At 34.5% G+C, this 25,061-nt stretch overlaps 3 protein-coding genes across 3 annotated transcripts; 1 reads left to right on the top strand and 2 right to left on the bottom strand.

Annotated features, from left to right (window-relative positions):
- Nucleotides 1-15,848: 15,848 nt before the first annotated feature.
- LOC122604538 (F-box/kelch-repeat protein At3g23880-like) lies at nt 15,849-16,946 on the bottom strand. The gene has a single exon (XM_043777451.1). It carries the CDS (start codon nt 16,944-16,946, stop codon nt 15,849-15,851), a length of 1,098 nt encoding a protein of 365 aa, XP_043633386.1.
- Nucleotides 16,947-20,776: 3,830 nt separating this feature from the next.
- On the bottom strand, nt 20,777-22,114 carry LOC122604448 (F-box/kelch-repeat protein At3g06240-like). Its single transcript, XM_043777368.1, has one exon. The coding sequence runs from the start codon at nt 22,112-22,114 to the stop codon at nt 20,960-20,962; it is 1,155 nt and encodes a 384-aa protein (XP_043633303.1). The 3' UTR covers nt 20,777-20,959.
- A 1,747-nt stretch (nt 22,115-23,861) lies between these two features.
- On the top strand, nt 23,862-24,818 carry LOC122589782. The gene has a single exon (XM_043762109.1). It carries the CDS (start codon nt 23,862-23,864, stop codon nt 24,816-24,818), a length of 957 nt encoding a protein of 318 aa, XP_043618044.1.
- Nucleotides 24,819-25,061: the final 243 nt, after the last annotated feature.

Raw genomic sequence — 25,061 nt, 5'->3', positions numbered from 1 at the left:
GTAGCAGCAGAACCGTCGGAACTAGCAACATCATCATCATCATTTCCAACATCCGAACCAGCAGACTCATCCCCAGAACTCTCAACACCATCAACAGAACTCGCTGAAGAACCAGAATCAGAATCGTCATCAGCATCCATATCATCTCAAGACGAGATTGATAGTTTGGATTAATCAGGTGACCAAAAAGTGGTGGATCATGGAGACCAGCCACATTACTCGTATTTGCCTCAAGATCAGCAAAAGACGCGAAGGCCAAGCATGAAGAACGTAGCGAGGACCTTGGTCATATTCTAAGTCTGGACAAAATGTCTAACTATAGCCATCACAAATCGAGGATACAGAAGAAATCGCTTTCTCCCCCTAGCATTAATCTGATCAACAAACTCTTGATAAAAATATCGGGAGAAAGGATAAGGGCGATTATATACCAAAGCAACCATCTGCGACGCAATCTGTGCAGATAGTTGATCAAAGCCAGCCTTGCGATTGCTCAAACAGACGAGCAATGCATACGCCAGATACCTCCATCTTCCCTGAAAACCACTCTTGTCAAAAGGAAGTTTGACCTGGCCAACAAATCCCATTCTCTGAAAGCAGCGAAGAAGGAGTTCGAACTCGTATTAAGTCATCTTCCTCTTCTTTTCTACGTCTGGTTCTGCTCCTAGATGCAAAATAGTGCGGAGCGACTCAGCATTGAAATCAAATGTTGTGCCTTCAACAGTTGCTCGTACAAAACTTTGGCCATCAACCATGACTTCATGAGCAGTGGACCAGAAAGAATCAATATACAGCTTAATCAGTCTCGGCGAATCACAAAAAGCAAAAGATAATCGCGAGCGAGCAATGTAGTTGAACATTTCATGAAAATGTTCGCAATTATGCTGATCTGGATCTAGGTTCAGGGCAAGATTGTGCTTTTTCACAAATTGACGAGGAGCGAGAGCCATTTCTGCAAAACCAATCAATATCGAAACAAATATAAATAATCATGATAAATGGATGCAGAATTGAAAAACCCTAATTTGAAAAAACCCTAATTGAAAAACCCTAACCCTTCTTATTTCGCAAATAAGTCTGAACGAAGATAACCAATAAATTCGTTAAGTAGACAGAACGAAGATAGAAGCTAAATTCGTAAGCAATAACTAAACGAAAATAGGTCTTAAGTTCGTAAGAATTAAACCTAAATTAACACCTAACGAAGTTTAAGTTCGTTAAGACTAAACTGTACATGCAAGTTCGTAAGTTATAAAACTTATCTTCTAAGTTCGTAACCTATAAACGAAGTCTAAGTTCGTTTGAATAAACCTAAGGGTGTTAAGCTAAATTCGTTCCTCATCAACTTGGGTCTAAGTTCGTAAGGCATAAAAGTAACTTCGTTTCTACCCAAGTTAAATTCGTTCAATTCAAAATCTAAGTCCATGTGCACACATCTAAATTCGTTTTGAACTAAAGTCTAAATTCGTTCACACAAGTCTAAATTCGTTTGATCAAACCAGGTGAATGATTACAAGAATTTTATAAACATAATCAACACAAATCAAATCGAAGATACATGGAAACCTAAATCATATTCGTGAATGAAAAGAACATTAAAAACTTACTTAGATCTCAGTTTGGACAATGAATCAAGAAAACGAATTAAAGTGAGAGAAAAGAAAAAAGTTTGTGTTTTAGGGTTTTGCTCGAAAATGAGAGTATTTTCGTTTGATAAAGAAATAACGAAGAAAAACCCCTTTATATATGGAACTAACAATGGGCCAACTATGGGTCGGGCATAACTTCACAAACGAAGTTAGCCAAACGAAGATAAACTTCGTTTGAACAAAGTGTGTCGAACGAAGATAGCAGTTATCTTCGTAAGAACAAATCTAAAATATTCCGTAGTTCAGCAAAAATTTCAGAGTTTCATCCAAGCAATCTTCCAAAACACAACCTTTATCACAATCTGTACATAGCAAAAACTCGTTAGATAGCAACCTGTTCATGCCTTGTACTAAAACTGCTTAGCACCCAAATTCATAATCATAATGTAAGTAGATAACCGAACATTATAATCTTGAATGAAAACCCATGGTTTAAACGCTATCCTGAAAATAATCAATTTAAATATGAACCTCATTACCAATATGATTATGACACCGAGAACTTCCTGGATCAGATATGCATGACAGCAAACCATCTTGAAACACTTAAGTCCCATACTAATGCCGTCTACAAAACTTAACAAACAATGAACTATCCAACAAAAATTCACTGAAGAACTTAGTAAAGTTTCCAAAAGTATGTCATAAATCACAGCATGAAATTCAAAGGAAACTAATATCAAATTGATTATTTTCATTAAATACATGAATCATAAATAAATAACTATTCCAAAAACCAGTTCATGTATTCATCCTTCACATGCTCTAATCTGCATCACAAATATTATCACTACACACCAAGGATCTTATCGTAATGATATCATCCATGTAAATAACAATGCAGTAACAGAAGTCAGCATTCCAACGTTTCTTAACCTGAACACTGCACACTTACCACAGAACTCATCAACGCATTGAGAACAAACAGTATAATGCAGAAAATTCAAGTTACAATCATACTCAATCAGGGTTAACAAATATGAAATAACTAAAAATCTAACAAAAGATCAAGGGAGGTCATTTCTTGTCAAACCCTAAAATGTCACCACACAAATTTAAACAAACCGATTAATAATTTGGTGACAAGTGAAAATCATGAGATTTCAAATGACTTTGACATTTCACATTACACTTGAAAAGATCTTTTTCTAAACTTTAAACAAATTAATGTCCATATTAGAAAATCTTCTTTGTGAACAGTCTACACAACCTCATTAAAAATTCACATGAAGGAATTCAGCAAAAATATACTCAGAATTTGAATAGGATCTCTCGTGCAATAAGAACTTATAAAAATACTATTTGACTCAATTAAAAAGAAAATAACACAGAATAAAAATTGCAGAATAATAAACTAATCTAAATTCTAATTAACTAGACTTTATACATTATTCACATTAAGCATGATTACTGCTGATTAGATCAGTATAGCATGTTACATAAGCCTGCGGGTGAGAAATAATTCTCTTATTATAAGTTCTGAACCGTGACCCAACAGCGATTACGGTATGTTTGTCCTCTTAAACACTCGGTACATCCAGTTTCCATTGAGTTATGACACTTTCGACATACCTGGCCAAGGACAGTCACCATGTAACCCGAGTAGCCTAATATGCCATTTGAATAGTTTGCGAACTTATGTAACCCACATTCAGATATACTTTCGTAATCGATACAAGCACTAAGATAAAAAATTCAATATATTCAAGAACATCCTTAACCAATCATGAGACACTTTGTGGATAACTGAATTGAATTACTTTGTGATTTCACATATTGCTTCTGCATTTCATGATTTATAAGGAACCCGTGATTTTCTATGAGATCCATGTAGCGAACTTTCTGACAACCTATCCCAAGTTGGAAGCTTTAGGTAGGCTAGGTATACAAAGATACCCGAGGACATACTTGTCCGAATCTCAAAGACCACATTAGCCCCTTAATTTGCATTAATTGATTTGCATAACAATATCACATTTACTTTTATGTTCATGATTGGTAGAGGTTCGTGCCTATTCATTGAACAAATCTTATAGTAATGCTAGATCTTTCACAAAATTTAAGGACTAGATCAATTCATTACTGAAAAGCAAGCAATCTCAGCCATATATCTGAATATGTTTCCCACAAGAACATTATATAATTTAAGTTCAGATTGAAGGAAACCTTGGTACTTTGTGTCTACCGATATATCCCAAATTGTAATCACTGAACTAAGCAGTTATATTACAATTAAGCAGGCTTAAAAGCTAAAGTATCGTCACTTCTACTCATTTAGCGCAGTAACCTTTTTTTTTTTGGAACACTAGATATATACAAACTTATACTAAGACAACTCTTTTGTATTTTTATGACACTATCTATGTACAACTTATACTACAAAGACACGAAAAATACATTTAAGTTCTTTGAGAGAAACTACTCGGCATTCTTCATACCATTGAGTTGAAATAACAACTCAAGACGAGGTCCATCAAAAGCTTTAGTGTATAAATCAGCAAGATTATCATCAGTAATAACCTTTTCTAAATGAATAAGCTTTTTCTCAAAACAGTCACGTATGAAATGATACTTTATATCTATGTGCTTGGTGACTTTAAAGTTTTTCGGATTCTTGGTAATATCTATGGCAGACTTATTATCAATACAAATAGGAGTATTAGAGATATTCATACCATAATCGCGCAGTTGTTGCTGTATCCAAAGCACCTGAGAACAGCAATATCCAGCAGCAATGTACTCTGCTTCACAGGATGACTGTGCAACAGATGTCTGCTTTTTGCACTGCCACGATACAATTCTCCCCCCTAAAAGCTGACATCCACCTGACGTTGATTTCCTATCCGAGTTGTCACCACCATAATCCGAATCAGTATAAGCTACAAAGTCAAAAGAACCATACATGGGATACCAAAGACCTAGACGAGGCTTGGCTTTCACATAACGAAGGATTCTTTTTGCAGCTTTCAAGTGAGACTCTTTCGGATTAGCCTGATATCTAGCACACATAGAAACAGCAAAGGTAATATCTGGACGTGAGGCTGTCAGATACATCAAGGATCCAATGATAGCTCGATATTGAGTGGCATCGACAGATGGATCATTAGGCTTATCAGGACACAACCCATGATTAGTCTTAATGGGAGTAACAGCATCCTTAGCATCAGACATGCGAAACCGAGTAAGCAAATCTTTAACATACTTGGTCTGATGTATAAAGAAACCATCTTTCAGTTGATCCACCTGTAGTCCAAGGAAGAAGGTTAATTCCCCCATAGCACTCATCTCAAACTTAGCCTTCATGCTCTGTTCAAATTCCTTGCACATTTTGTCATCAGATGAACCAAAAATGATGTCATCGACATAACCTGTACAAGCAAGTAGTCCTTCCCTTCCATTTAATAAACAACGTGCTGTCTATAGAACCTCTGGTAAAACCACTTTCCTTCAAATGTGTTGACAATTTTCATACCACGATCGAGGAGCCTGATGTAAACCATATAAAGCCTTATCGAGACGATATACTTTATTAGGAAAGTCTGGATCCTCAAACCGGCAGGTTGTTCGACATACTTCTTCTTTAATATCACCATACAAGAAGGCACTCTTTACATCAAGCTGATACACCTTAATACCTTATAACTAGCATATGCCAGAAATAATCGAATAGCTTCAAGTCTAGCTACAGGTGCAAATGTCTCATCGTAATCAAAACCTTCTTGTTGCTCAAATCCTCTAACCACCAATCGAGCCTTATTTCGAGTGACTACACCTCTGTCATCGCGTTTACAACGAAAAACCCAACGCGTGTTTAAAGGAGATTCACCGGAGGTAAGTCAACTAACTTCCATACCTCAAGCTTCCGAAACTGAGCCAATTCTTCTTGCATCGCCTCAACCCATGACGGTTCCTTAAGAGCCATTCCAACATTCTTAGGCTCAACCTGAGAGATAAAGCAGTAATACAAGTACCAAGTAATTGCCCCAGTATCCTTAACTTCAGCAAACATACACGACGGTTTCTTAGATTGATTCCTCGTGCGAACAGAGGCAGAAGCATCACCAATGATTTGCTTGACTGGATGATCCTTGTGGACTCTGGTTTGAGGAACTTATCGACAGAAAGATCATCTCCCAAATTCGTCTGCACATGTTGCTCTGGAGTTTGTAATCTGGAGTGTTAGGCTCCTCCTGAGTTTCACCTTCCGTGTCATCAGTATCATAGAAAGGAGAATCAGGTAGAGGTACATGCAAAGGATCAGTAGGAACTATAGGAGCAGGCTCTAAGGTTGAATCTGCTACTTTTGTCCCACTAGATTCTCCAGATTCAGAGGTAGGCTCAACTATTGGTGAGGAACCAGAAGAAAGAACCAGAAACCGGTCCACCATCCAAAGGATCATGAAGAGTAACGACATCCTCCACTGTTGGAACACCTGCAAAAGAAACAGGACCACGAAAAGAAGTGAAGACACCATCATAATCAAAATGATTAGCAGGACCAAGGTGTACAGCAGGTTTGTGACTGACAATTACGACATTTGTACCAAGATCTACTTTGCCAGTCTTCTGATTGTACACTCGCCTAATCGGTGTACTTGGAACATAGCCCAAAAAGAAACCCTCCTCAGATTTAGGTTCAAATTTCCCTTGAGGAAGAGTTTTAAGAAAAGTGCACGGAACACCGAAAGGCTCAACATTCTGTAAATTGGGCTTTTTGTTGTGCAATAGTTCATAACTAGTCTTCTTAAACCGTTTAACTGTCAAAACCCGATTCAGAATGTGACAAGCTGTATTCACTGCCTCTCCCAGAAAGTAATAGGAAGCCCTGAATCAGCAAGCATCGTCCTGGCTGTCTCAATTAACGTCCTGTTCTTCCGTTCAGCCACTCCATTCTGTTGTGGCTCATATGGTGCACTGTACTGATGTTGAATTCCTTTGGTCAAGCAAAATACAGTAATAGTATTATTCTTGAACTCAGTACCATTGTCACTCCTGATTCTCTTAACTTTGACTCCATGGACATTCTCAACTTGCTTGACAAAATCCATAAATCGTTCGGCAGTCTCATCCTTGGTCTTCAGAAAAAATACCCATGAGTACCTCGAGTAATCATCAGTGATTACTAAACAGTAAGACATCCCTCCAATGCTTCGTTTGTTCACAGGACCAAAGAGATCCATATGAAGTAATTCGAATGGTTTGGAAATAGAATTGAATACTTTGGATTTATGCGGATTCTTATTTGCTTCCCTTTCAAACACGGTACACTTATCTTCCATCCCAAACTTCTTAACAGGCACACCATCAACTAACCAAGACTGATAAGTTCATTCATCTTCCGAAAGTTGATATGTCCCATTCTACGATGCCATAGGAGAGATTCAGACTCATTTGCCTTGCTCAACAAACAATGGGGCTCCTTTGGATTATCAACACCTAAAATTAAACCATAGATGTCTCTCTTCCTAGGAGCTTTGAGCATAATCCATTCTTCTGGAATAACAAAACCCGGCTTCAAGATGTATGCCTCCTTTTCTGTGAAATGAACATTGTTGCCCTTATCACAGATCTGTGAGACACTCATTAGATTGTGAGTAAGTTGTTCCACATAGTTAACTCTTTCTAGAGTTAGTTGTCCATTGACGACATCTCCTTGACCGGTGATGTTGTCGCCCTTGGAGTCAGCAAAACTAACATATGACCCATTTATACCAGTATAATTGGACAAGAGCTTTTTGTCCCCTGTCATGTGCCTGGAGCATCCACTGTCAAGGTACCACAAATGAATAGGTTTCCTAGGAACTCCCTGCACATAAAATGAGAAATATTAGTTATCATTGGGGACCCAAACCTTCATAGGTTTGGGTCGTCCCTTCTCATCCTTGAGAATCAGTTCAGTCCAATATCCATTGCTAGAAGCCGTGGGTGTGACTTGATTCTCAACTTGTCTTCTCACTGGAGAAGACGTCTGACCGCTCGTTGGAGAAGGTCTTGGGGAATGAAGGCCAAAAGAGGGTCTAACACTCGAGTGAAGTCGGTTATAAATTGAATTACGACTTGGATATGTTTGTGACCGACTCGAACTCCCACTGAGGGTAGTGAATCTTTGTCCCATAAGAGAAGAACCTTTTGGTGGAGATTCACGTCGTTGAGGTATAGTAAACGGTTTTGTGGAAGATTGAACTTCTTTAGCCTTATAAACCTGTTTATCATTACCCAACCCCCTTTTTCCTTCCGAGGTGGAAACCTTTGAAGGAGAACCCAATCTCCGAGGTCGATTAGGACATACACTGTAAACATGACCTTTTTCATGACAAGCAAAGCAAGAGAGGACCTTAGTTTTTTTCTTTGTATCTACCTTATTATTGGTACTTACAGATTCACTATTGTCCACTGATTTACTTGTCTTACTAGGATCCTTATGGTCTCGTTTGGTCGGTGATATCCTAGACTTACTTGGGGACTTCTTTCGAGCAGGCATTAAGATATGCTTCAAAGCCTTAGTTGCTTCGACATTAACAACTAATTCATCTTCAGATTGACTATCCCTAGACTGCTTAGGTAAAGGAGTTTGACGCAACTGACTTAATCGCTTCATATCCTTAATATCAACATCCCAGACTTTATCAATCCTTTTAGGGTCAATTGATGATAACGGAAATTCTAACTCAGTGTAGACCCTACTACTCTTACGAAGTGTAAAGTGAGTAATACTGTCTTTTTGACCATAAGAAGTAGACGAATCTAGTACGACACCTTTCAATTTCTCTTCCTTGGTAGGTTGAGAAGAAACTCCTTTAGATGCTGCTGTCTCCTCAGTCAAAGTAGGCTTAGGAGACGAGTCTTGAGATTTACCAACATCAACACTAGGTTGAAGTAGGACTTCCGGGATATTAGGTTCTACAGGAGTATAATTATTGTTGAAAGGAGGAGGCATGCTATTGTAAGAAACCTTAGCAGAGTCAGAACTTGTAGATGGAGAGTCCCCAAATTTTTGCATATGCATCAAAAGCTCAGCATGTCTAGCTGAATCAACCTTAGCTTGTAAGTCCACTATTTCTATTCTAGCATCAGCCAGTTCTTTCTCAATAGTAGCACACTTTTTAGCTAATAATGCATAAGCTTCACCACCTACTCTTTCTACAGCCACAGCATGTTTAACTTTGTCTTTCATAGCATTAATGTCAGACTCTAAAGATTTAATCCTATCCTTTAAAAAATTTTCTCTATCAGTGACAGTTAAATCTTTTTTAATCAATTTATCTCTTTCTTCATGAGCAGCATTAACAACAGATTCTAAATGCTTAATTCGTTCATTCTTTTGTTCAATTTCATCAAACATTCGATTAACAATTTTGCAAACATGAACAATAGTACGAAGAGAATAAGATACCTGTTGATCTGCTTCTTTGCAGTCTGCCATGTACGCGACAAAGTCATCCACACTCATGCCTGCTGGAATTTCATACTCCTTCATCTGCTCTTCAATCGTCTTTTCAACCTTTTCAGTAGCAGAATCGTCTTTGTTCTCAGCAGCGTTCACCTCTCCAGAATCTTTCGTATCAGCAACCTCAACCTCTTCATCCGACTCAGAATCAGTGTCATATACCTGAGTAGAAGATTCCAAGTTCGAGCTTTGAGCATTTTCATACAGATGCTCATCACTGTGGTAAACTGAGGTGTCCAAGAAATCCTCAACAGAATCTGCTATTTGAGCCATATCATCAACTATTTCGGCCAAATAAGCATTATTAGTCTCATCCTGTGGAAGATTCCAGACATAAGAACCATCAGGTTGAGCAGCTACGATAGCCTTGTCATTGCTATTTCCAGTAGTATCTTCAGTCAACAAGAGAGCTCTACTTGCATTCTGATTAAAAGGACGATTACCACCTCTATCTTGACGGGTAGGGGTAATGTTGACATCTCTCTTTGGTCGTTGACATTCTTTGGCAAAATGTCCAAAGCCATCGCAATTATAGCACTTAACCTTTGACTTGTCAAAGCCCTGAGTACCCCCAATAAGCTGTCGACCTGTTCGCTGCATAAACCTTTGCACTCTCCTGGTGATCATCGCCAAATTCCATTTCAGATCCATTTCTTCAACATCATCTGGATCTATTTGGTCATAATCTTCATCAATGAGTGCTGGATCCGTGATCCTCCCAGCAACAAAAGCTTCATGTGCAGCACACATTGCGGCAAAGACATTCATCCTTCCCTCAGCAGATTTCATATCCATAGGCATAGACTTGTAACCAGCAGAAGTAGATGAAATGTTACCAAACGACATATTTCCAGGCTTGGCATTCTCATTTGTCTTTCGAGCCTTGAAACCAGCATCAGAAGCCATGAAACCTGCAGAATCATCTCCATCCATAACACAATTAGGACCCTCTTTCGTGCCAGAAGAACCAACCCCAGAAAAGAATGCATTAATATCAGCTGTAGGATTCTTCATAGTGGCATGATAAAGAGATGGATCTTGTGTGAAGTTGTCTTGGAGATCCTTTGCCTTATCCTTCATTCTCTGTTTCTTAATGTGGATATAACACCATCTATACGAAGAGATGCATAATCAGCTCTTTCTTGCAATCCATGACGAAATTCTTTATAAGCTTTCGGCAGACCATCCAAGAATTTATCCACTATCTCAGTAGGAGTATACTTAAGATCAAAATAGGCTAACTCAGCAAGAAGATGTTGAAATCTCAAGATAAGATCCTCAACTAGTTCGTTCTTGGTAGCATTAAAGCAATCAAATTGTTTCTTAAGCATCTTAACTCGATTTTGCTTCAATAATGGATCACCTTCACAGTGAGCTTCAATAGCATCGAACAGTTGCTTTGAAGTCTTGTACTCCTGTTAGGAAACAAGTGCACTAATTCTTGAGGAATGCACATTCTAAGAGTAGAAAGAGCCTTAACTTCAACAGCATACAAGGATTTTTCTTCACCTTTTAACTCTCCTACCTTGTAATTAGTTGTAACACCGTTTACAGTAAGAGTTGGCCATTCATATCCTTCAGTGATCATAATCCACATATTCAAATCTTCCCGTTGAATATAATCTTCAAATCGACCTCTCCATGCCCAAAAGTCAGCCAATGAAACTAACTTCGGTGGAGAATTAGTACGTCCAACAGATGATCATGATAGACAAGAGAATTCAGGTATTGAGCAACAGCAGTGTTGGTTGACGAGGAAGCCATTTCGTAAATTTCTGCACTGAACGAAGATAGATCTTAAATTCGTTTAAATGAGAGAAACGAAGATAGGATTAACTTCGTTTGCAGGAAGGAAACGAAGATAGAATTATCTTCGTTTGAAGGAAAGAAACGAAGATAAAGCAAAATCCGTAAGGTGAGAGTAACGAAGATAACTTGAAATTCGTTGGAAGGAACTTAACGAAAATAAAGCTAAAAACGTTGGAAGAACTCGAAACGAAGATGAGGTTAAGTTCGTTTGCTAATTCGTTTGAGAAAACGAAGTTAGCGACAGTAAGGGTATCGGGAGGTTGATTTTCAGAGAAAAGAATCAAACAAAACGATCTCGAACCTTCGATAAGAAATCGATTGGCTCTGATACCACTTGTGAGTCCCTCGATAGCTATAGATCGCTCTCGAGATCGTCTATGATTATGTCGTGAGTGCGGAATCCTCACGAGATAACTAGTTTGATTAGTAAACTGGTATATCGCTAATTATCAAGTAAATAATCAGCCGTATTATACTATCTTCGTTTCTATAAGATATAGAACGAACTTAGGTGTCTGGTGTACTTGTATGTCGAACGTAATACTTATTTTGGAGTATTCATTCGTATATATATGTTTTGAGTCGAACTGGGCTTGCTGGGCTTTGTTCTTACGAACTTAGCTGCCCAGCCCATGTAACGAAGTTAATCTTCGTTTGTACCAAACGAAGTTTATCTTCGTTTGCCTCTAACGAAGATATACCTTATCTTCATTAGATACAAGACTTAGTTATATTCCTAAGTATTTCATCTTAAGGAATCCTAACACATATTATGTTTGTACTTGTATATTACACAACAAACATCATACATAACACACATATATATAACACCAAAACATGTAATCGATCATTACCATAACATAAAGTCCATAATCTATCAATTACATATATAGATACGACATAAATTAACATAATGTCTCAATCTAAACGACATATCAAATCTAAGTTGCTGTTGTCACATCAACATGCATCAACATATGAAACGTTCAAAGTACATGGCTTGTAATGGTTAATTACTTACATTTATTATAAGAAAAAAAGGGATGTTCGATGAATGATGATGGCGCGAGAATTAGAATTATTAAAATTGAAACAAATGGTAAAGGATTACGGACGGTTAATATTGTAATATTTAGTTTATATAGGATATAAAAGTCATTTGACATTCATTATGTGTACCGATAATATAATTCCTTGAGCAAATCAGCTCCCTATATTATCTCATAGCTTATTAACTTCTGGACGTATATACATAAGCATACATTTTACTATATAGTGATAGTAAGTATTCATTTTACAATTATATAGTGAACACAAGTATACATTTTATGGTGTGCACATGTGGACACATATGTGATTCGGTATACCCACGTATTTCTGTATGTGTGCACATGTGTTCGTATATCTCATATGTGAAAATGAAATATGGACACATGTGTGATTCGATGTAAGTATTTTTCTATCAATCATATCAATTGTATTATTTACACATACTGATATCAAGATGATACGTCTCACGGGAAAAAAAAAACAATGTCCTTCATTTTACATATGGCGGAGGCAATTAATATTACAATCCATTTCTAATTGTAATTTCATTAATACAATAATACACAAAAGATGAAAAATGTTGGTTTAAGGGAAAAAATATGTTTTACGTATAAATGACAATTAATGATTAATTCATTTCAAATTTATTTATGTAACTCCTCATAATCTCATATGTGTGTAAGTTGTAACTAACGAGATATTCAAGGAGTATTTTAATTTTAATTGTTGATTATTTAAATTAACTTTACAAAATTACAATATTATCCTCATATATTAAAGTTCTCACGGTTCTCGACCTTTTATTGGTTCTCATTTTATCTTTTTAATATATATAAATATATATATATATATATATATAGAATAAAAAGAAGTTGAATCTTTTTGTTTGAAAATAAAAAATTTTTCATTTTTTTTTAATTATTAATTTTGTGAGATAGTTGAATCTATAAATATAGATTACGATGATGATTATAGATATGAGAACAAAGGAACAAAACGATGATGATGAATTGATGAGAATAGCGAAAAGTAGAAAAACATAAATCTGGAAAAAATAGAAGAAGAAAAGTCAAAGAAGGGATGAGTGATAACATAGTCAAAGAGGGTGAAAAGACTGGAATACCCCTCATGTGTGAGGCACGTGGGAGGGTTAACGGAGGTGCGTTAACGGTCAACAAGTCAAAGGATGAAACGTGAAGTTTTTCTTTCAATAAATGACGATTCATGACGTTTTTGAAGCACAAGGACAAAACATGACTATTTGTAAACCACATAGACGATTTATGTCGTTTACTCTATATATAAATAACATCAATAATAATGATAATAGTTTTATAGAAGTGATGATTGGTATTTATTAATTTCTTTGTAAATCAATAGAAGTGATGATTATTATAGTTAGAGGTGTAGGAAGCTAGATAGTATCACGACTTTCCATTAACTTTACGTAACTTCTATGAAATTTAATAAAAATGTTGTTTTTTAAAAAAAAAAGGTTAAAAATAATTATAATAATAACAAAATATAAAAGATCGGCTATTTTCATTTTGTTGTAGCAATTTAGTTGGTATTGGATAGGTACTAAATAAAATATTGACACAAATGTATTAATGAATAAATCTTTGATAATTAATCAAGCACCATAACTAAGTGCGAGCTCTATTTTTCTTGTATATATACGATTGTAATTTTAATTATTTTAATTTATTTATTTATTTATTATTATTATTATTTTGGTGAAAAAATACAAATATTTGATAAAATTACAACTAAGCAAAAATCATTATTGTCATTTAGATAAACAAGCCACATAATTAAAAAAACTATTCACTCTTAATTATACGATATGGGTACCCGCGCAATGCGGCGGTGGTAGCGCCAACGGGTGGTGCTAGTGGCGGTGGTGGTAACGATGTGGTTTCTAATTTAAAGGGGTGTTTGGGATTACTTTTTGAAAATAGATTATTCATTTTGAATAATCAGAATCAGATAATTAGCTGCAACAAAAATAAAAGATAATGTTTGGATTTGATTATGCGGTTTGTAATCACAATAATCAGATAATCAACATTTAAGTGTTTGAAAAATATATATTTTTTAATAAATAGTAAATTAAAATGACAAAAAAGGACGATAGTCAAATGGTTGTTATGACTCAATTTTAACAATACATATTTGGATGTTAAGGTTGCCTATCTAACTTGGACGCAACAATATATATTACAGTATATATTTCGATGTTTGATAAAATAAAAAAATTTAAAGGTGACATCTCATAGTTTATTGCAATTCTTGAATGATATAAAAGAAATAATTGTTTAGTAAAAAAATTAAAGAAAAAACCAAATCATATTATCAACTATTATAATGTTACAGGAAGTGGCGTAGGAAAGAATCAAATAAGAAAAGCCATAGACTTCAAAAGTTGCAGGCAATATATACTATAATAATAATTTGAACTTATAGAGGGTATATACTATACATGATTACTGGGGTATTTGTGTAAAAAATATGACAGGAATTTGCTTTTTGATAACGGCGTTTTCATGGAGCAAGGGGGAGGTGCTTTGCCAAATGTGCGTTTTGCAATAATCTAAACGCAATTAATCCATTTTTAAAACATTTTACCCAAACACAAAAAATAGATTATTTACGATTTATAAACGCAATAATCTAAAAATCTATCTCAAAACTCAACCCCAAACACCCTCTAAAAGTAATTGATGTAAATGGTAGTGTAGTTATTTTATCGTTAAGGATGTATCTTTTGTAAATAACTTTATTAAGAATATTATAAAGATATTAGGTGAAAATTAATTAATCAATGAGATTGGTGTTTGGATAAACATGGGTGTAAAATATTTTAGGGATGATTTAGTGTGTGAGTTAAATATGTATTGAAATTTAAGAGTATTTTGGGTACTTTAAAGGTAGAGAGTTCAAAAAAGGGGAGAGTAGTTTATTTATTAGTATAGTATAGATATAGATTATAGAAGTAGGAGTATTTTAGCAATAATAAAAAATTACTTAATTTCTTAATTCCAATACCCTTTATAAAGGTTTATAGATAGAGAGATTGTAGATAATGACACCTATGGACGACTTCAATGTAGATCCTTTTAGTCGGGGTAATAAACTTGGGCCATAGCTTTGCTACTTGTGTTTAGTCGGGGTAGACTATTTAGTATTTAATTGGGTCTTTGCCGAGATATTGAGAGCTTATGTAACGAGCTGTCCGCTCGAGTCACTTACTTAACAATCTTTATCTCTACTACATTATAAATTATTTGTTCATTCCATTTCTTTAAATTTAAATAAATGAAAACATCAAAAAACTGCTATTACTTATTCATAATACTTTTAGCAGTTTCAACCACTCATTTTTTTTTCTTCTAAAATCTCAACCACTTATTTTTATTTCTCATGCATAAATCATTTTTATTTCTCTAATTTATTCAAAATCTTTTATCTCAAAAACCGTAGATCGATAAATTATAAAAATTATATGAGTGTTCTTGAAATTTCATGCTCTTTCATTAAAAATGTCATTCAATATAATTTCGACGAATTTTTAAATTCATGGCGGAACCCAGACCGCTAAGGCATTTGACTATCACACTCTATAACCTATCATTTCCTATGACTTATCATATTCTATGACCTATCACCGCCACCATCTCACTGCCGCAACGCGCGTGTACTTTCTCTCATATTCCATCAAAACTTACAACAGTACAACACCTGAATAAAACTTAACCAAAAGGAGTGCTAAACTTCTAATCGTGATAAAACTATGATCGATAATCAGTGACAAACGTGATAAAATATTAAATTGAAAAAAATTTCATAAAATTAGAAAACTGTATATCAAGTACAAGATCAAAATGCTGAATCTAGAATCGATACATCATGAGTTTTCGTCTTCTGCGATTTGCTTTTGCTTCTACATCACAAGATTGTCGTGTTTCCTTGCAAATGACTCCTCTGTCTAGCAATACAAGGCTTTCGGCATATGATTCCATGTCAATGATGTCAGCCTTTGAAGCAAATCGGCTCTTTCCTCTTTCCGCATTATAAATAGTGAGCCCCCATTTGCGTTCGAGGAGTAAGAAATCACCATTGGTCAGTTGCAAAACTCGACCTACTTTTGGATTAGACACTAAAAAGGTTGACGATCTAACAAGCATTGACCAAGCACTACTATTATTTCTCTCCCTTCTCACCCAAATCCACTCATTCGACCATGATGTATAAAACACAGCTAATGAATCTTTGATGACTATTGGCATTCTTCTAATTGCATAACATGGTCGCGGGAGCTCAATTGAGCCACAATTATTTGTACTCAAATCGAATGTCATGATACATATTCCGGTTGGATTACGTTCAACCACCCAATACAATGTCCCATTGACCAAACACGCCCTTGAAATAACCTTTTTTAACGGCATGGTAGGGGAATTAATCAGAGACCAAGTGCCGGCCTTCATAGAGTAAACCAATGGATCTGTTTTAGAGTAGGAAATCATCACAATCTTGTAATCATCAGTGATTGGGTCAACCCCAAAACCTAGTCCAAGCCAATCACGTCTATCTCTTATATAATATGGGGGTACGGGTATGGTTAGTTTGCGCCTAATCGTGGGGTTCCATAAGCTAAAAACCATATCTTTGTCCACCACACAGAGAATTCCATTACATGAACCAACAACTTCAAAACCTCTGCTCGGAAGATCATCTTCTGCTACATCCATATGAAATTTGCTTTCCGAAAACAATGTATAATAAACAACTCTAGTACGATAAAGATGGCGCTTGACGATGAGTTTCAGCGGAGCATTGACAGATTGAAGTTTGTGCCCTCGTATGAAATCCGGGCTAGCAATACGAGAAAACCAATACTTGGAGAGAGATCTGAATCGGAGGAGGGATTTGACTGGCAATCTTTGAAAGATTTCATCCACCAATTCTTCACATAGACGATCTAACATTGTATATAATTCTACAAATATTTTAACACACAAGATACTATGCTGATTAATCATGCCTCTTTTAACAATAAAAACAATCATATTATACAAGCACGCAATTAAGTAACATCAACAAGAACTAACACAACAACAACATCACCTAATCTCGTCAAATACAAGGCATGAAGAAGGTGAGTTTTATGCAGTTTTACTTACTGTGAATTCTTTTATGAAGGTAACTTTCGGATAGCAATACCCTGTCACCAAGGATAGTTGATTATATTTCTCTACGTAGGTAGCCTAATTCTACCCAGTTATTATTTGCAGACAGAATAATCAAGAATGCAAAACACCTTAATAATCATCATTAACAAGTTATTAAGAAGAAAGATAGATATAAGGGAAAATCTTAAAAGAGTCATCCACGATAAATAAAAGTACTCACCGGAAGGAAGGGAAAATTGACCTTGTGAGAAAAAATACTTGACAGTATGGAAAAAATAATTATTAATATAACAAAAGAATAATTAATATAGTTACTCACCAGATAATGAAAAAAAAACTTTTTTTCCCCCAAGGCTTGATGATAATATACGTAAAGGGAAATGATCCTTACACAACACCTTTTAATCATACACAACACTGTATGTATTAAACAGTTGTATAGTACAATCATATAATGCATATATTTGTTGTGTATGGCTAAAGAGTGTTGTGTAAGGATCACTTCACATACGTAAATAACGGGCACAACCCAATCCTTTTAATACTTCGGGCCCATTGTATCATTCTTTTGATTTGGTTATTTAATTCTTTATTTATATATGTTTATTGTTTAGTATGTTAGTAGATTATAACTCGCATAAAACGCGAGAGAACCATATAAAAAATACATACATTGATACAAACATTGATAAAAAGAAAAACGGACATAATAATAAATAAAAACATTAAAGGTTTAAATAATTTGAAGAATAAATTACACAAACTAACAATAAAAGCATAAACATCTTTCTATATCTTCATTTGTTTTGAAAAACTACAAACCGGACCTTTTATTTTTTCTTTGATCATCTTCAAGTATATATATAACATAGTTATAAAAAATTTTGTAATATTTTGTATCTTAATATTAGAAAGTAAACATATATTAGTCAATCCGCGGAACAAATTACACCAAGTAACATATATATATGAAATTTGTATATATCACGAGATCATGATTCAGTGACAACTTTCATAACATTATCCAATCATCATACACAAAAATATATAAGAATATGAATCTCCAAACTATAAAAATCTTCATTCTTGAATATATTTTTGAAGATATTGTTGTGACATGGGCTCACGATTAAAAAGGCTTAAGAAAAAGAATCGAATTGTTAAGAATTCAAGAAGATGGATATTATTATTCTGAAAAAAAGTTGAAAGTGTAATTAATATTGTATTTTAGTTTAAACAAATTAATGGAAATTGGAGGACTAATATCATCTTTTTTAAAATTTTAGTCAAAGATAATGTAAGCAATATGATCTAAGGGTGGAGAATAAAAATGGAAATTTAATGGAGGGTAAAGATTACTTCATGTTATTATTTGAAGATTACTAATATCATTTTTTTAAAAATTTATCTTTGGATCTGTTTTTTTTTTTTTTTGGTTAAACTCAATTTTGATTTATTTTTGTTTTTAAAATTGTGACTTGGTCGGTTTTCGTTATAATCTGTTCATTTTTTTGTTCGTCACTTTATCTTGGTTTTCTTGATAATGTAATTTCTTTTTCTATCAACACAACGACAACTTAAACTTTTGGTAGAGAAGGGATATTAAAATAGTCTATAAAATTTGGGCATTAATTTTTCTATTACTGCGGTTTCGCCCCAAAATTAAAACCAATACCAAAACTCAATCCCATCATGGTAAAAAAGGTAATATCCTTGATTTTTACATTAAGTGCGGATTAAAATTCTAGTTTGTAGATAGTTTACAATGTACAATCTCTACACAAGATAATTGTCACTTAAAAAAGTGATGGTTACTATCTATGTCGCATGTTTTTTTATCAGGAAAACCCTAATATGCTGACATGTCAAGTTAATAGAAACTCTATAGATTCGTTTCTTACTAAAGAACAGTTATGAGTTTGTAGGACCCAAAATTGTACGTAAAAGTCTAGGAGTTACCCGTAGTCATCCTATCGCTCTTCTTCCCTCTCATTCTCTCTAAAATAATTCATCTTCTCTATATTATTATGGATTATTTTGTTCTTCATCGTCAAGGAGATCACTAAAACAATCAAGTGAAAAAATTTTGATTTTTTATTATCCTCTTTCAATCAGGGTTGTCTCCTTCTGATTTCAGATAACATAAGGATATGGCACAATAATTGAAAAGCAATAGTACTTTTGGTGATTTTCATTATTATATATTTTTTTAAAAATTTAGTTTCGATTCAGGCGTGCTAGAGACAACTTTAACCAACGATTTACTGGACCTCCAAGCCTTTCCTCATGGAAAATATATTGAGATGAGAAACCCAAAACTCGAATCTGAGACCTTGGATTAAACTCACCTCTAGGGCCCACATAGTGGATTTATAAGATACTCCTGGCCAACCGACCTGAGTGAAGTTGGTTCATTATCATTTTGTCGATTTGATAAATTATATATACTATTAATGAGCGTGCCTATGAACAGTAAAAAGTAAAAAGAAAAAAACATTGCATATATATATATACTTAATAAACGAAATTATAAAGAAGATGAGAATCAGATATATTGGTGGAAGAGGCGTGGGTTCGAGTCCCTTCACCCCATTTGGATGTTTTTTTTGTTTTCTTTTTCTTTTTAAATTCAAAATCTGCATTTACAACCCTTCCAAATCTTACATATCTAACCTTAAGCTTTTATGTCTGATTGAAATAGAATATATATTATTTTGATTCATTTTTAGTTTTATTGTTTTTTTTTTTTTTAAATTTTAGTAAAAGATTTTTTTTTATATATTATTAATTTGTAGATTTTGTTAAAATTATATATATATTTTTTTTTCTATTCAACATGATCTTATTTATATATGTGAGAGTGATTCTTGTTTAACTGTTATTGTTTATTTCATTATTGTTATTTTTTATATTTAGCATGAGTCGTTGATATCTTCGCCAACTCATACACTAATCATGGGATGAAAATTCTCTAAATTTAGTTTCGACTTTAATTGTAAAGTTGAGATATCTTGACTTGTACATTAAAATTAAAGGTCATCATTAAAAAATCTTGACCTTTAATTTTAATTTAATAATAAAGATCCTAAACTTTTATATATGTTGTCCCTTACATTAAAATCAAAAGTCATGATTGACGATTCATCTCTACATTTTGATCTTTAATTTTAATTCAATAATCAAGATCTTCCCCTTCAATTTGTAAAGTTAACATTAATTTCAAAAGATCTCAATCTCAATCCAATTATAGAATTTACTTAAAAAGTTGAAAGGACTGCAAACCACGTACCATGAATAAGACACCTCCTGCATAACATTGAAACAACAAAATAATTTCTATTCATCCGAAACAATGAATGTCCAGAATGTTTACAAACATCGTTCATCAAACTTCTGTTCTTTAAAGACCTAATAAATATATTTCCATCATCTGCCAGTTGAAGTACCCAAAAGTACAGATTTTCATATACATTCAGTGTATGCAAGGTCTAACATATGTATCCAACATTATCTGCATCCTACAAGCACTCACCAGTCATGAACGCCCATTTTGGAGTGTCAAAGTAGGCACGATAACATAATTTCTTTTCTAACTAACAAAAATTATCCAAATGAAGAAAATTGCATAAAAGTAATGAAACTTAGAATCATAGAACAATACAGAAATTAATGAAACTTGTAAATGTAAAACATAAAACAAAACTAAAATGAAGAAACGGTGTAAAGGTAAAACATAGAAAAAACGGAACTGATGACAAGCTGTAAATATGCCATCAAAGAGTGACCATCTGCGCCGAAGTTTGCCTAATTTAGTCTTCGACCCAAGTATAAGTTATTTTCTTTTTCTTTTGGCTTCGAGCGAAGGATGGTTGCTTACCCTCGTAAGATGTTCCTTTGCCTAACAATTCAAGGGTTTCAACAAACTTTTCTATGTTGACTTTGGGAGAAAACTCAACGCGTTCAGTAAGTCCTGTTTCAAGATTATAAACTTCAGGCGTTGTATAGTAACTGTGGAACAAGAAATCACCTGAAGTAAGTTCAAATATTCTATCACGTTCAAACTGAGTAGTGGTGGATTCAAAAAATAGAGACCAAGAAGAAGTGTTATCCTGCTCTTCCCTCACCCAAATCCCACTATCATTGTATGTCGTAGAAAACACAGCTAGAGAACCTTTGATGATTGCTAACCGATGGATTCCCCAATTAGGTTTTGGCAACACAATCTTGCCAAAAAGATGAGTGCTAAGATCAAATGTCAATATATGACGACGGTCAATGTCATCTACCATCGTTGAATCACAATTTGCAATCCAATACAATGCTCCGTTGAACAAACAAGCATACGACGACACTTCAGAATACGTAGTAGAAGGAACTTGAATCTTACACCAAGCATCTGTCTTCATGGTATAAACAAATGAACATACTCGAGGGTGTCTAAACTGTGAATAGGATAGCCACACAACCTTGTAATCATCATTAACCGAGTCAAATCCAAACCCAACTGTACTCCTACGGTCACAGAATAAATCATCTACAGAGCTACTATCACAAAAAGGAACATCAGGCAGCTTTAGTTGGCATCTAATAGAAGGGTTCCAAAGACTAAAGTAGCTGCCAAATAAGTCTTCTTCATAAACACAAAGAATACCATTACATGAACCTACTATATTGTAGGTATACCTGTAAGGAAACTTAAAGGTTACTTCATCATTATATCCACCTGAGTTACGCAATGGTAATTGGTCTTCTGAATGTATTGTGTAGTAGTCTCTATCGTCGGGAAGAAGCCTGTGTCGAATCAAGAACTTTGGCTGAGATTGCAAGGCATGCTTGCGGATGAAATCAGGGCTAGAAATACGGGCACATACTGATTTAGAGACCGATCTAAATCGAAGGAGGGACTTGGTTGGTAGTCTTGTGAATATATCATCGATCAAATCCTTGCTTATATAGTCTGACATCAAGCAATCCTGCTGCAATATCAATTTAAGAGAAAAAGTTACTAACAAGATGCAATTAAAACCTTTGAAACCATATAATTGAGCTGCATACAATTTAGAGGTTTGGTCTAATGGGTTATTTTTAAACACGCAGGATTTGGTTGTAGATTATATAGAACTTCTTTCATATATATATTCAAACAAATAGAATACAAGGGCTAGACTTGTCAGCATTAAGATATCGTATAAATGGTCCTATCTAATCACAAACTATGTAAAACATTCGCATAACCATACAAAATCTTTGATCTATATATTTATAGTACTCAATAATGATTACAATTTCTATAACAATCGAGCAACTTCCAGTATCATAAAATCCACATTCTTTTATTTCCTTCAACATCCGCCTATATTTAAACATCCGCCTATATTTTGTGATCTATGTGTCAGGATGGTAACTTACCAAAATGGTACATGGACCAAGGTTGCCATTTACCTTTTTTTTTTCAGATATGTAGTACTACTTCTTTATTCATCATGTTTTCAATTTCAATATTTTGTTTTATAATGTAATGTCGTTTCAGCATATATATATAAAACAAGAGAGACAGATACCAGATACAACGTCACTTAATAGATGAAAAAATAATGATATATAAATTAAATCAAATATTGCATCTAACAATTCAGGAAAAAATTAATATAACAAAAGAATAATTAATATAGTTACTCACCAGAAAATTGAAAAAAAAAAAAAAAGAAAAAGAAAGATGAATAGTCGCTTTTGTTTACAGAGTGACGCTGCTATATATGCCAATGAACCAACTCGATCCTTTATGTTTACAGTTTTCTGAGGCTTGATGATAATATACGTAAATAACGGCCCAACTCGATCCTTTTAATACTTCGGGCCCATTATATCATTCTTTTGATTTGGCTATTTAATTCTCCATTGAATTATGTTTATTGCTTATCATGTTACGTTTATTTTTGGGTCAGGTTTTTTTTTTTTTTTTTTCTGGTTAAATTTGATTTAAACTTTTTTGCTCTTAAAAATTGTGAATTGGTCGGTTTTCGTTATAGTCCCTTCATTTTTTGTTCGGAGTTTTATCTTGGTTTTCTTGATACTGTCAACTTATTTTTCTACCAACATAACAGACACTTTAAACATTTGGTCAAGAAGGGACATTAGAATAGCCTATAAAATTTTGGGATTAATTTTTTTTTTTTACGTGCGGTTTAGCCCCAAAATTAACACTAATACCAAAACTGAATCCCATCATAACTAAAAAAGTAATATCCTCGATTTAATGAAAAGTGCGGATTAAAATTCTAGTTTGTAGATAATTTACAATGTACAATATCTATAAATTATGCACTACAAACATACAACAAACATCTGCCAAGTGGAGTAATTCGCCAATAATAAACCCCAAAAGAATGGGAAAAAAAAAAAAAAGCGTTCAATAAAAAAAAAAAAAAAAAAACCATTACTCTTGTTGATGTCTTCCTAATAACATGGAAATTTGACATATTCTAACATTGCCAACCATACATTCAAAAACATATACAGTTTCTCCCAACCAATAATCCAATGTCAATTAACACTTGACTTTCATAATTATATAATCAGTAACAGAACTTTCTTGACTATATCAATACACGTAAATAAATAAGACGGTAAAACCAGTAAATGTGAAATAATGTACCATATAAACTTATCACTGATTTTCCAAAATCTTTCCGTAATCCTGTTGATCTAGTAATGGGAGCTCAGTGGTCTAAACAGATCCAACGGCGAAAAGCAGTCATTGCTGAAAGAAAAAGATTAAAGAAACTCCAAGAAAAATGTGGATGTGAGTACCCCGGATGTGATTGGCAACCATCAGACAGGAAAAACTGGATGTTGGGCCTTGACCCTGAGAAACTGCATATCAACAAGATTGTGTGGCCTGGAACCCACAATTCCGCCACTGACAAGATCGGCATCATGATTTTTACCCGCCCGTTTGCTCAATGCCAGTCGCTATCTATTTACCAACAACTTTTATGTGGGGCTCGTGTCCTTGATATTCGAGTTGAGGAGAATGGGAATGCCTGTCACGGGATTTTGACAACATACAAGGTTGATGTTGTCATAGAAGACATTAAAAGGTTTGTTTATGAAACTGAGTCGGAGATTGTAATTCTTGAGATCAGGACTGAGTTCGGCCACAAGGATCCCCCGGCATTTGAGAAATACTTGGAAGAGCAACTCGGGGAGTTGTTGATCCATCCAGATGACAACACCTTTGAAAAAACAATAGCAGAGATCTTACCAAGGAGAATTATATGTGTCTGGAAGCCCCGAATATCACCTGAGCCAAAAGAGGGATGCCCGTTATGGAGTTCAGGTTATTTGAGGGATAACTGGATCAACACTGATTTACCAGCAACAAAGTTCGAGAGTAATATGAAGTATTTGAGTCAGCAGCAGCCTGTCACTTCCCGGAAATACTTCTACAGAGTGGAGAATACTGTAACACCCCAGGCTGATAACCCGATTGTGTGTGTGAAAGCAGTTACCAACCGGATTCATGGGTATGGAAGATTGTTTATAGCACAATGTTTTGCACAAAATTGTGCCAATCGTCTACAGATTTTTTCCATAGATTTCATAGATGAGGATTTTGTTGATGCTTGCGTTGGGCTTACCAAGGCAAGAATTGAAGGGATGGCTTGAGAATGGAAATATAACTATAAAGACATTGCAATGTACACAATTAATCCAAAGTGTTGATGCAGGGAACTATCAACGACAACGTTACAAAATGGATGGGTAGATACAGGGTAATGGGTCAAAACATATAAATTTTGTCATGGCACGAAACAGTCAAGGCTAAGGTTTAATTTTCTCACTACACTTTAAGTCCAACTTCTTAACTTGCCCCAAATTGTTAGTATGTCAAATATGATTACAAATGCA

Source organism: Erigeron canadensis, chromosome 1 (genome assembly GCF_010389155.1).
Source record: "Erigeron canadensis isolate Cc75 chromosome 1, C_canadensis_v1, whole genome shotgun sequence".
Classification (NCBI taxonomy): Eukaryota; Viridiplantae; Streptophyta; class Magnoliopsida; order Asterales; family Asteraceae; genus Erigeron; species Erigeron canadensis.
The sequence above is the reverse complement of the archived record's forward strand: the minus strand, read 5'-3'. Positions and strand labels throughout refer to the sequence as shown.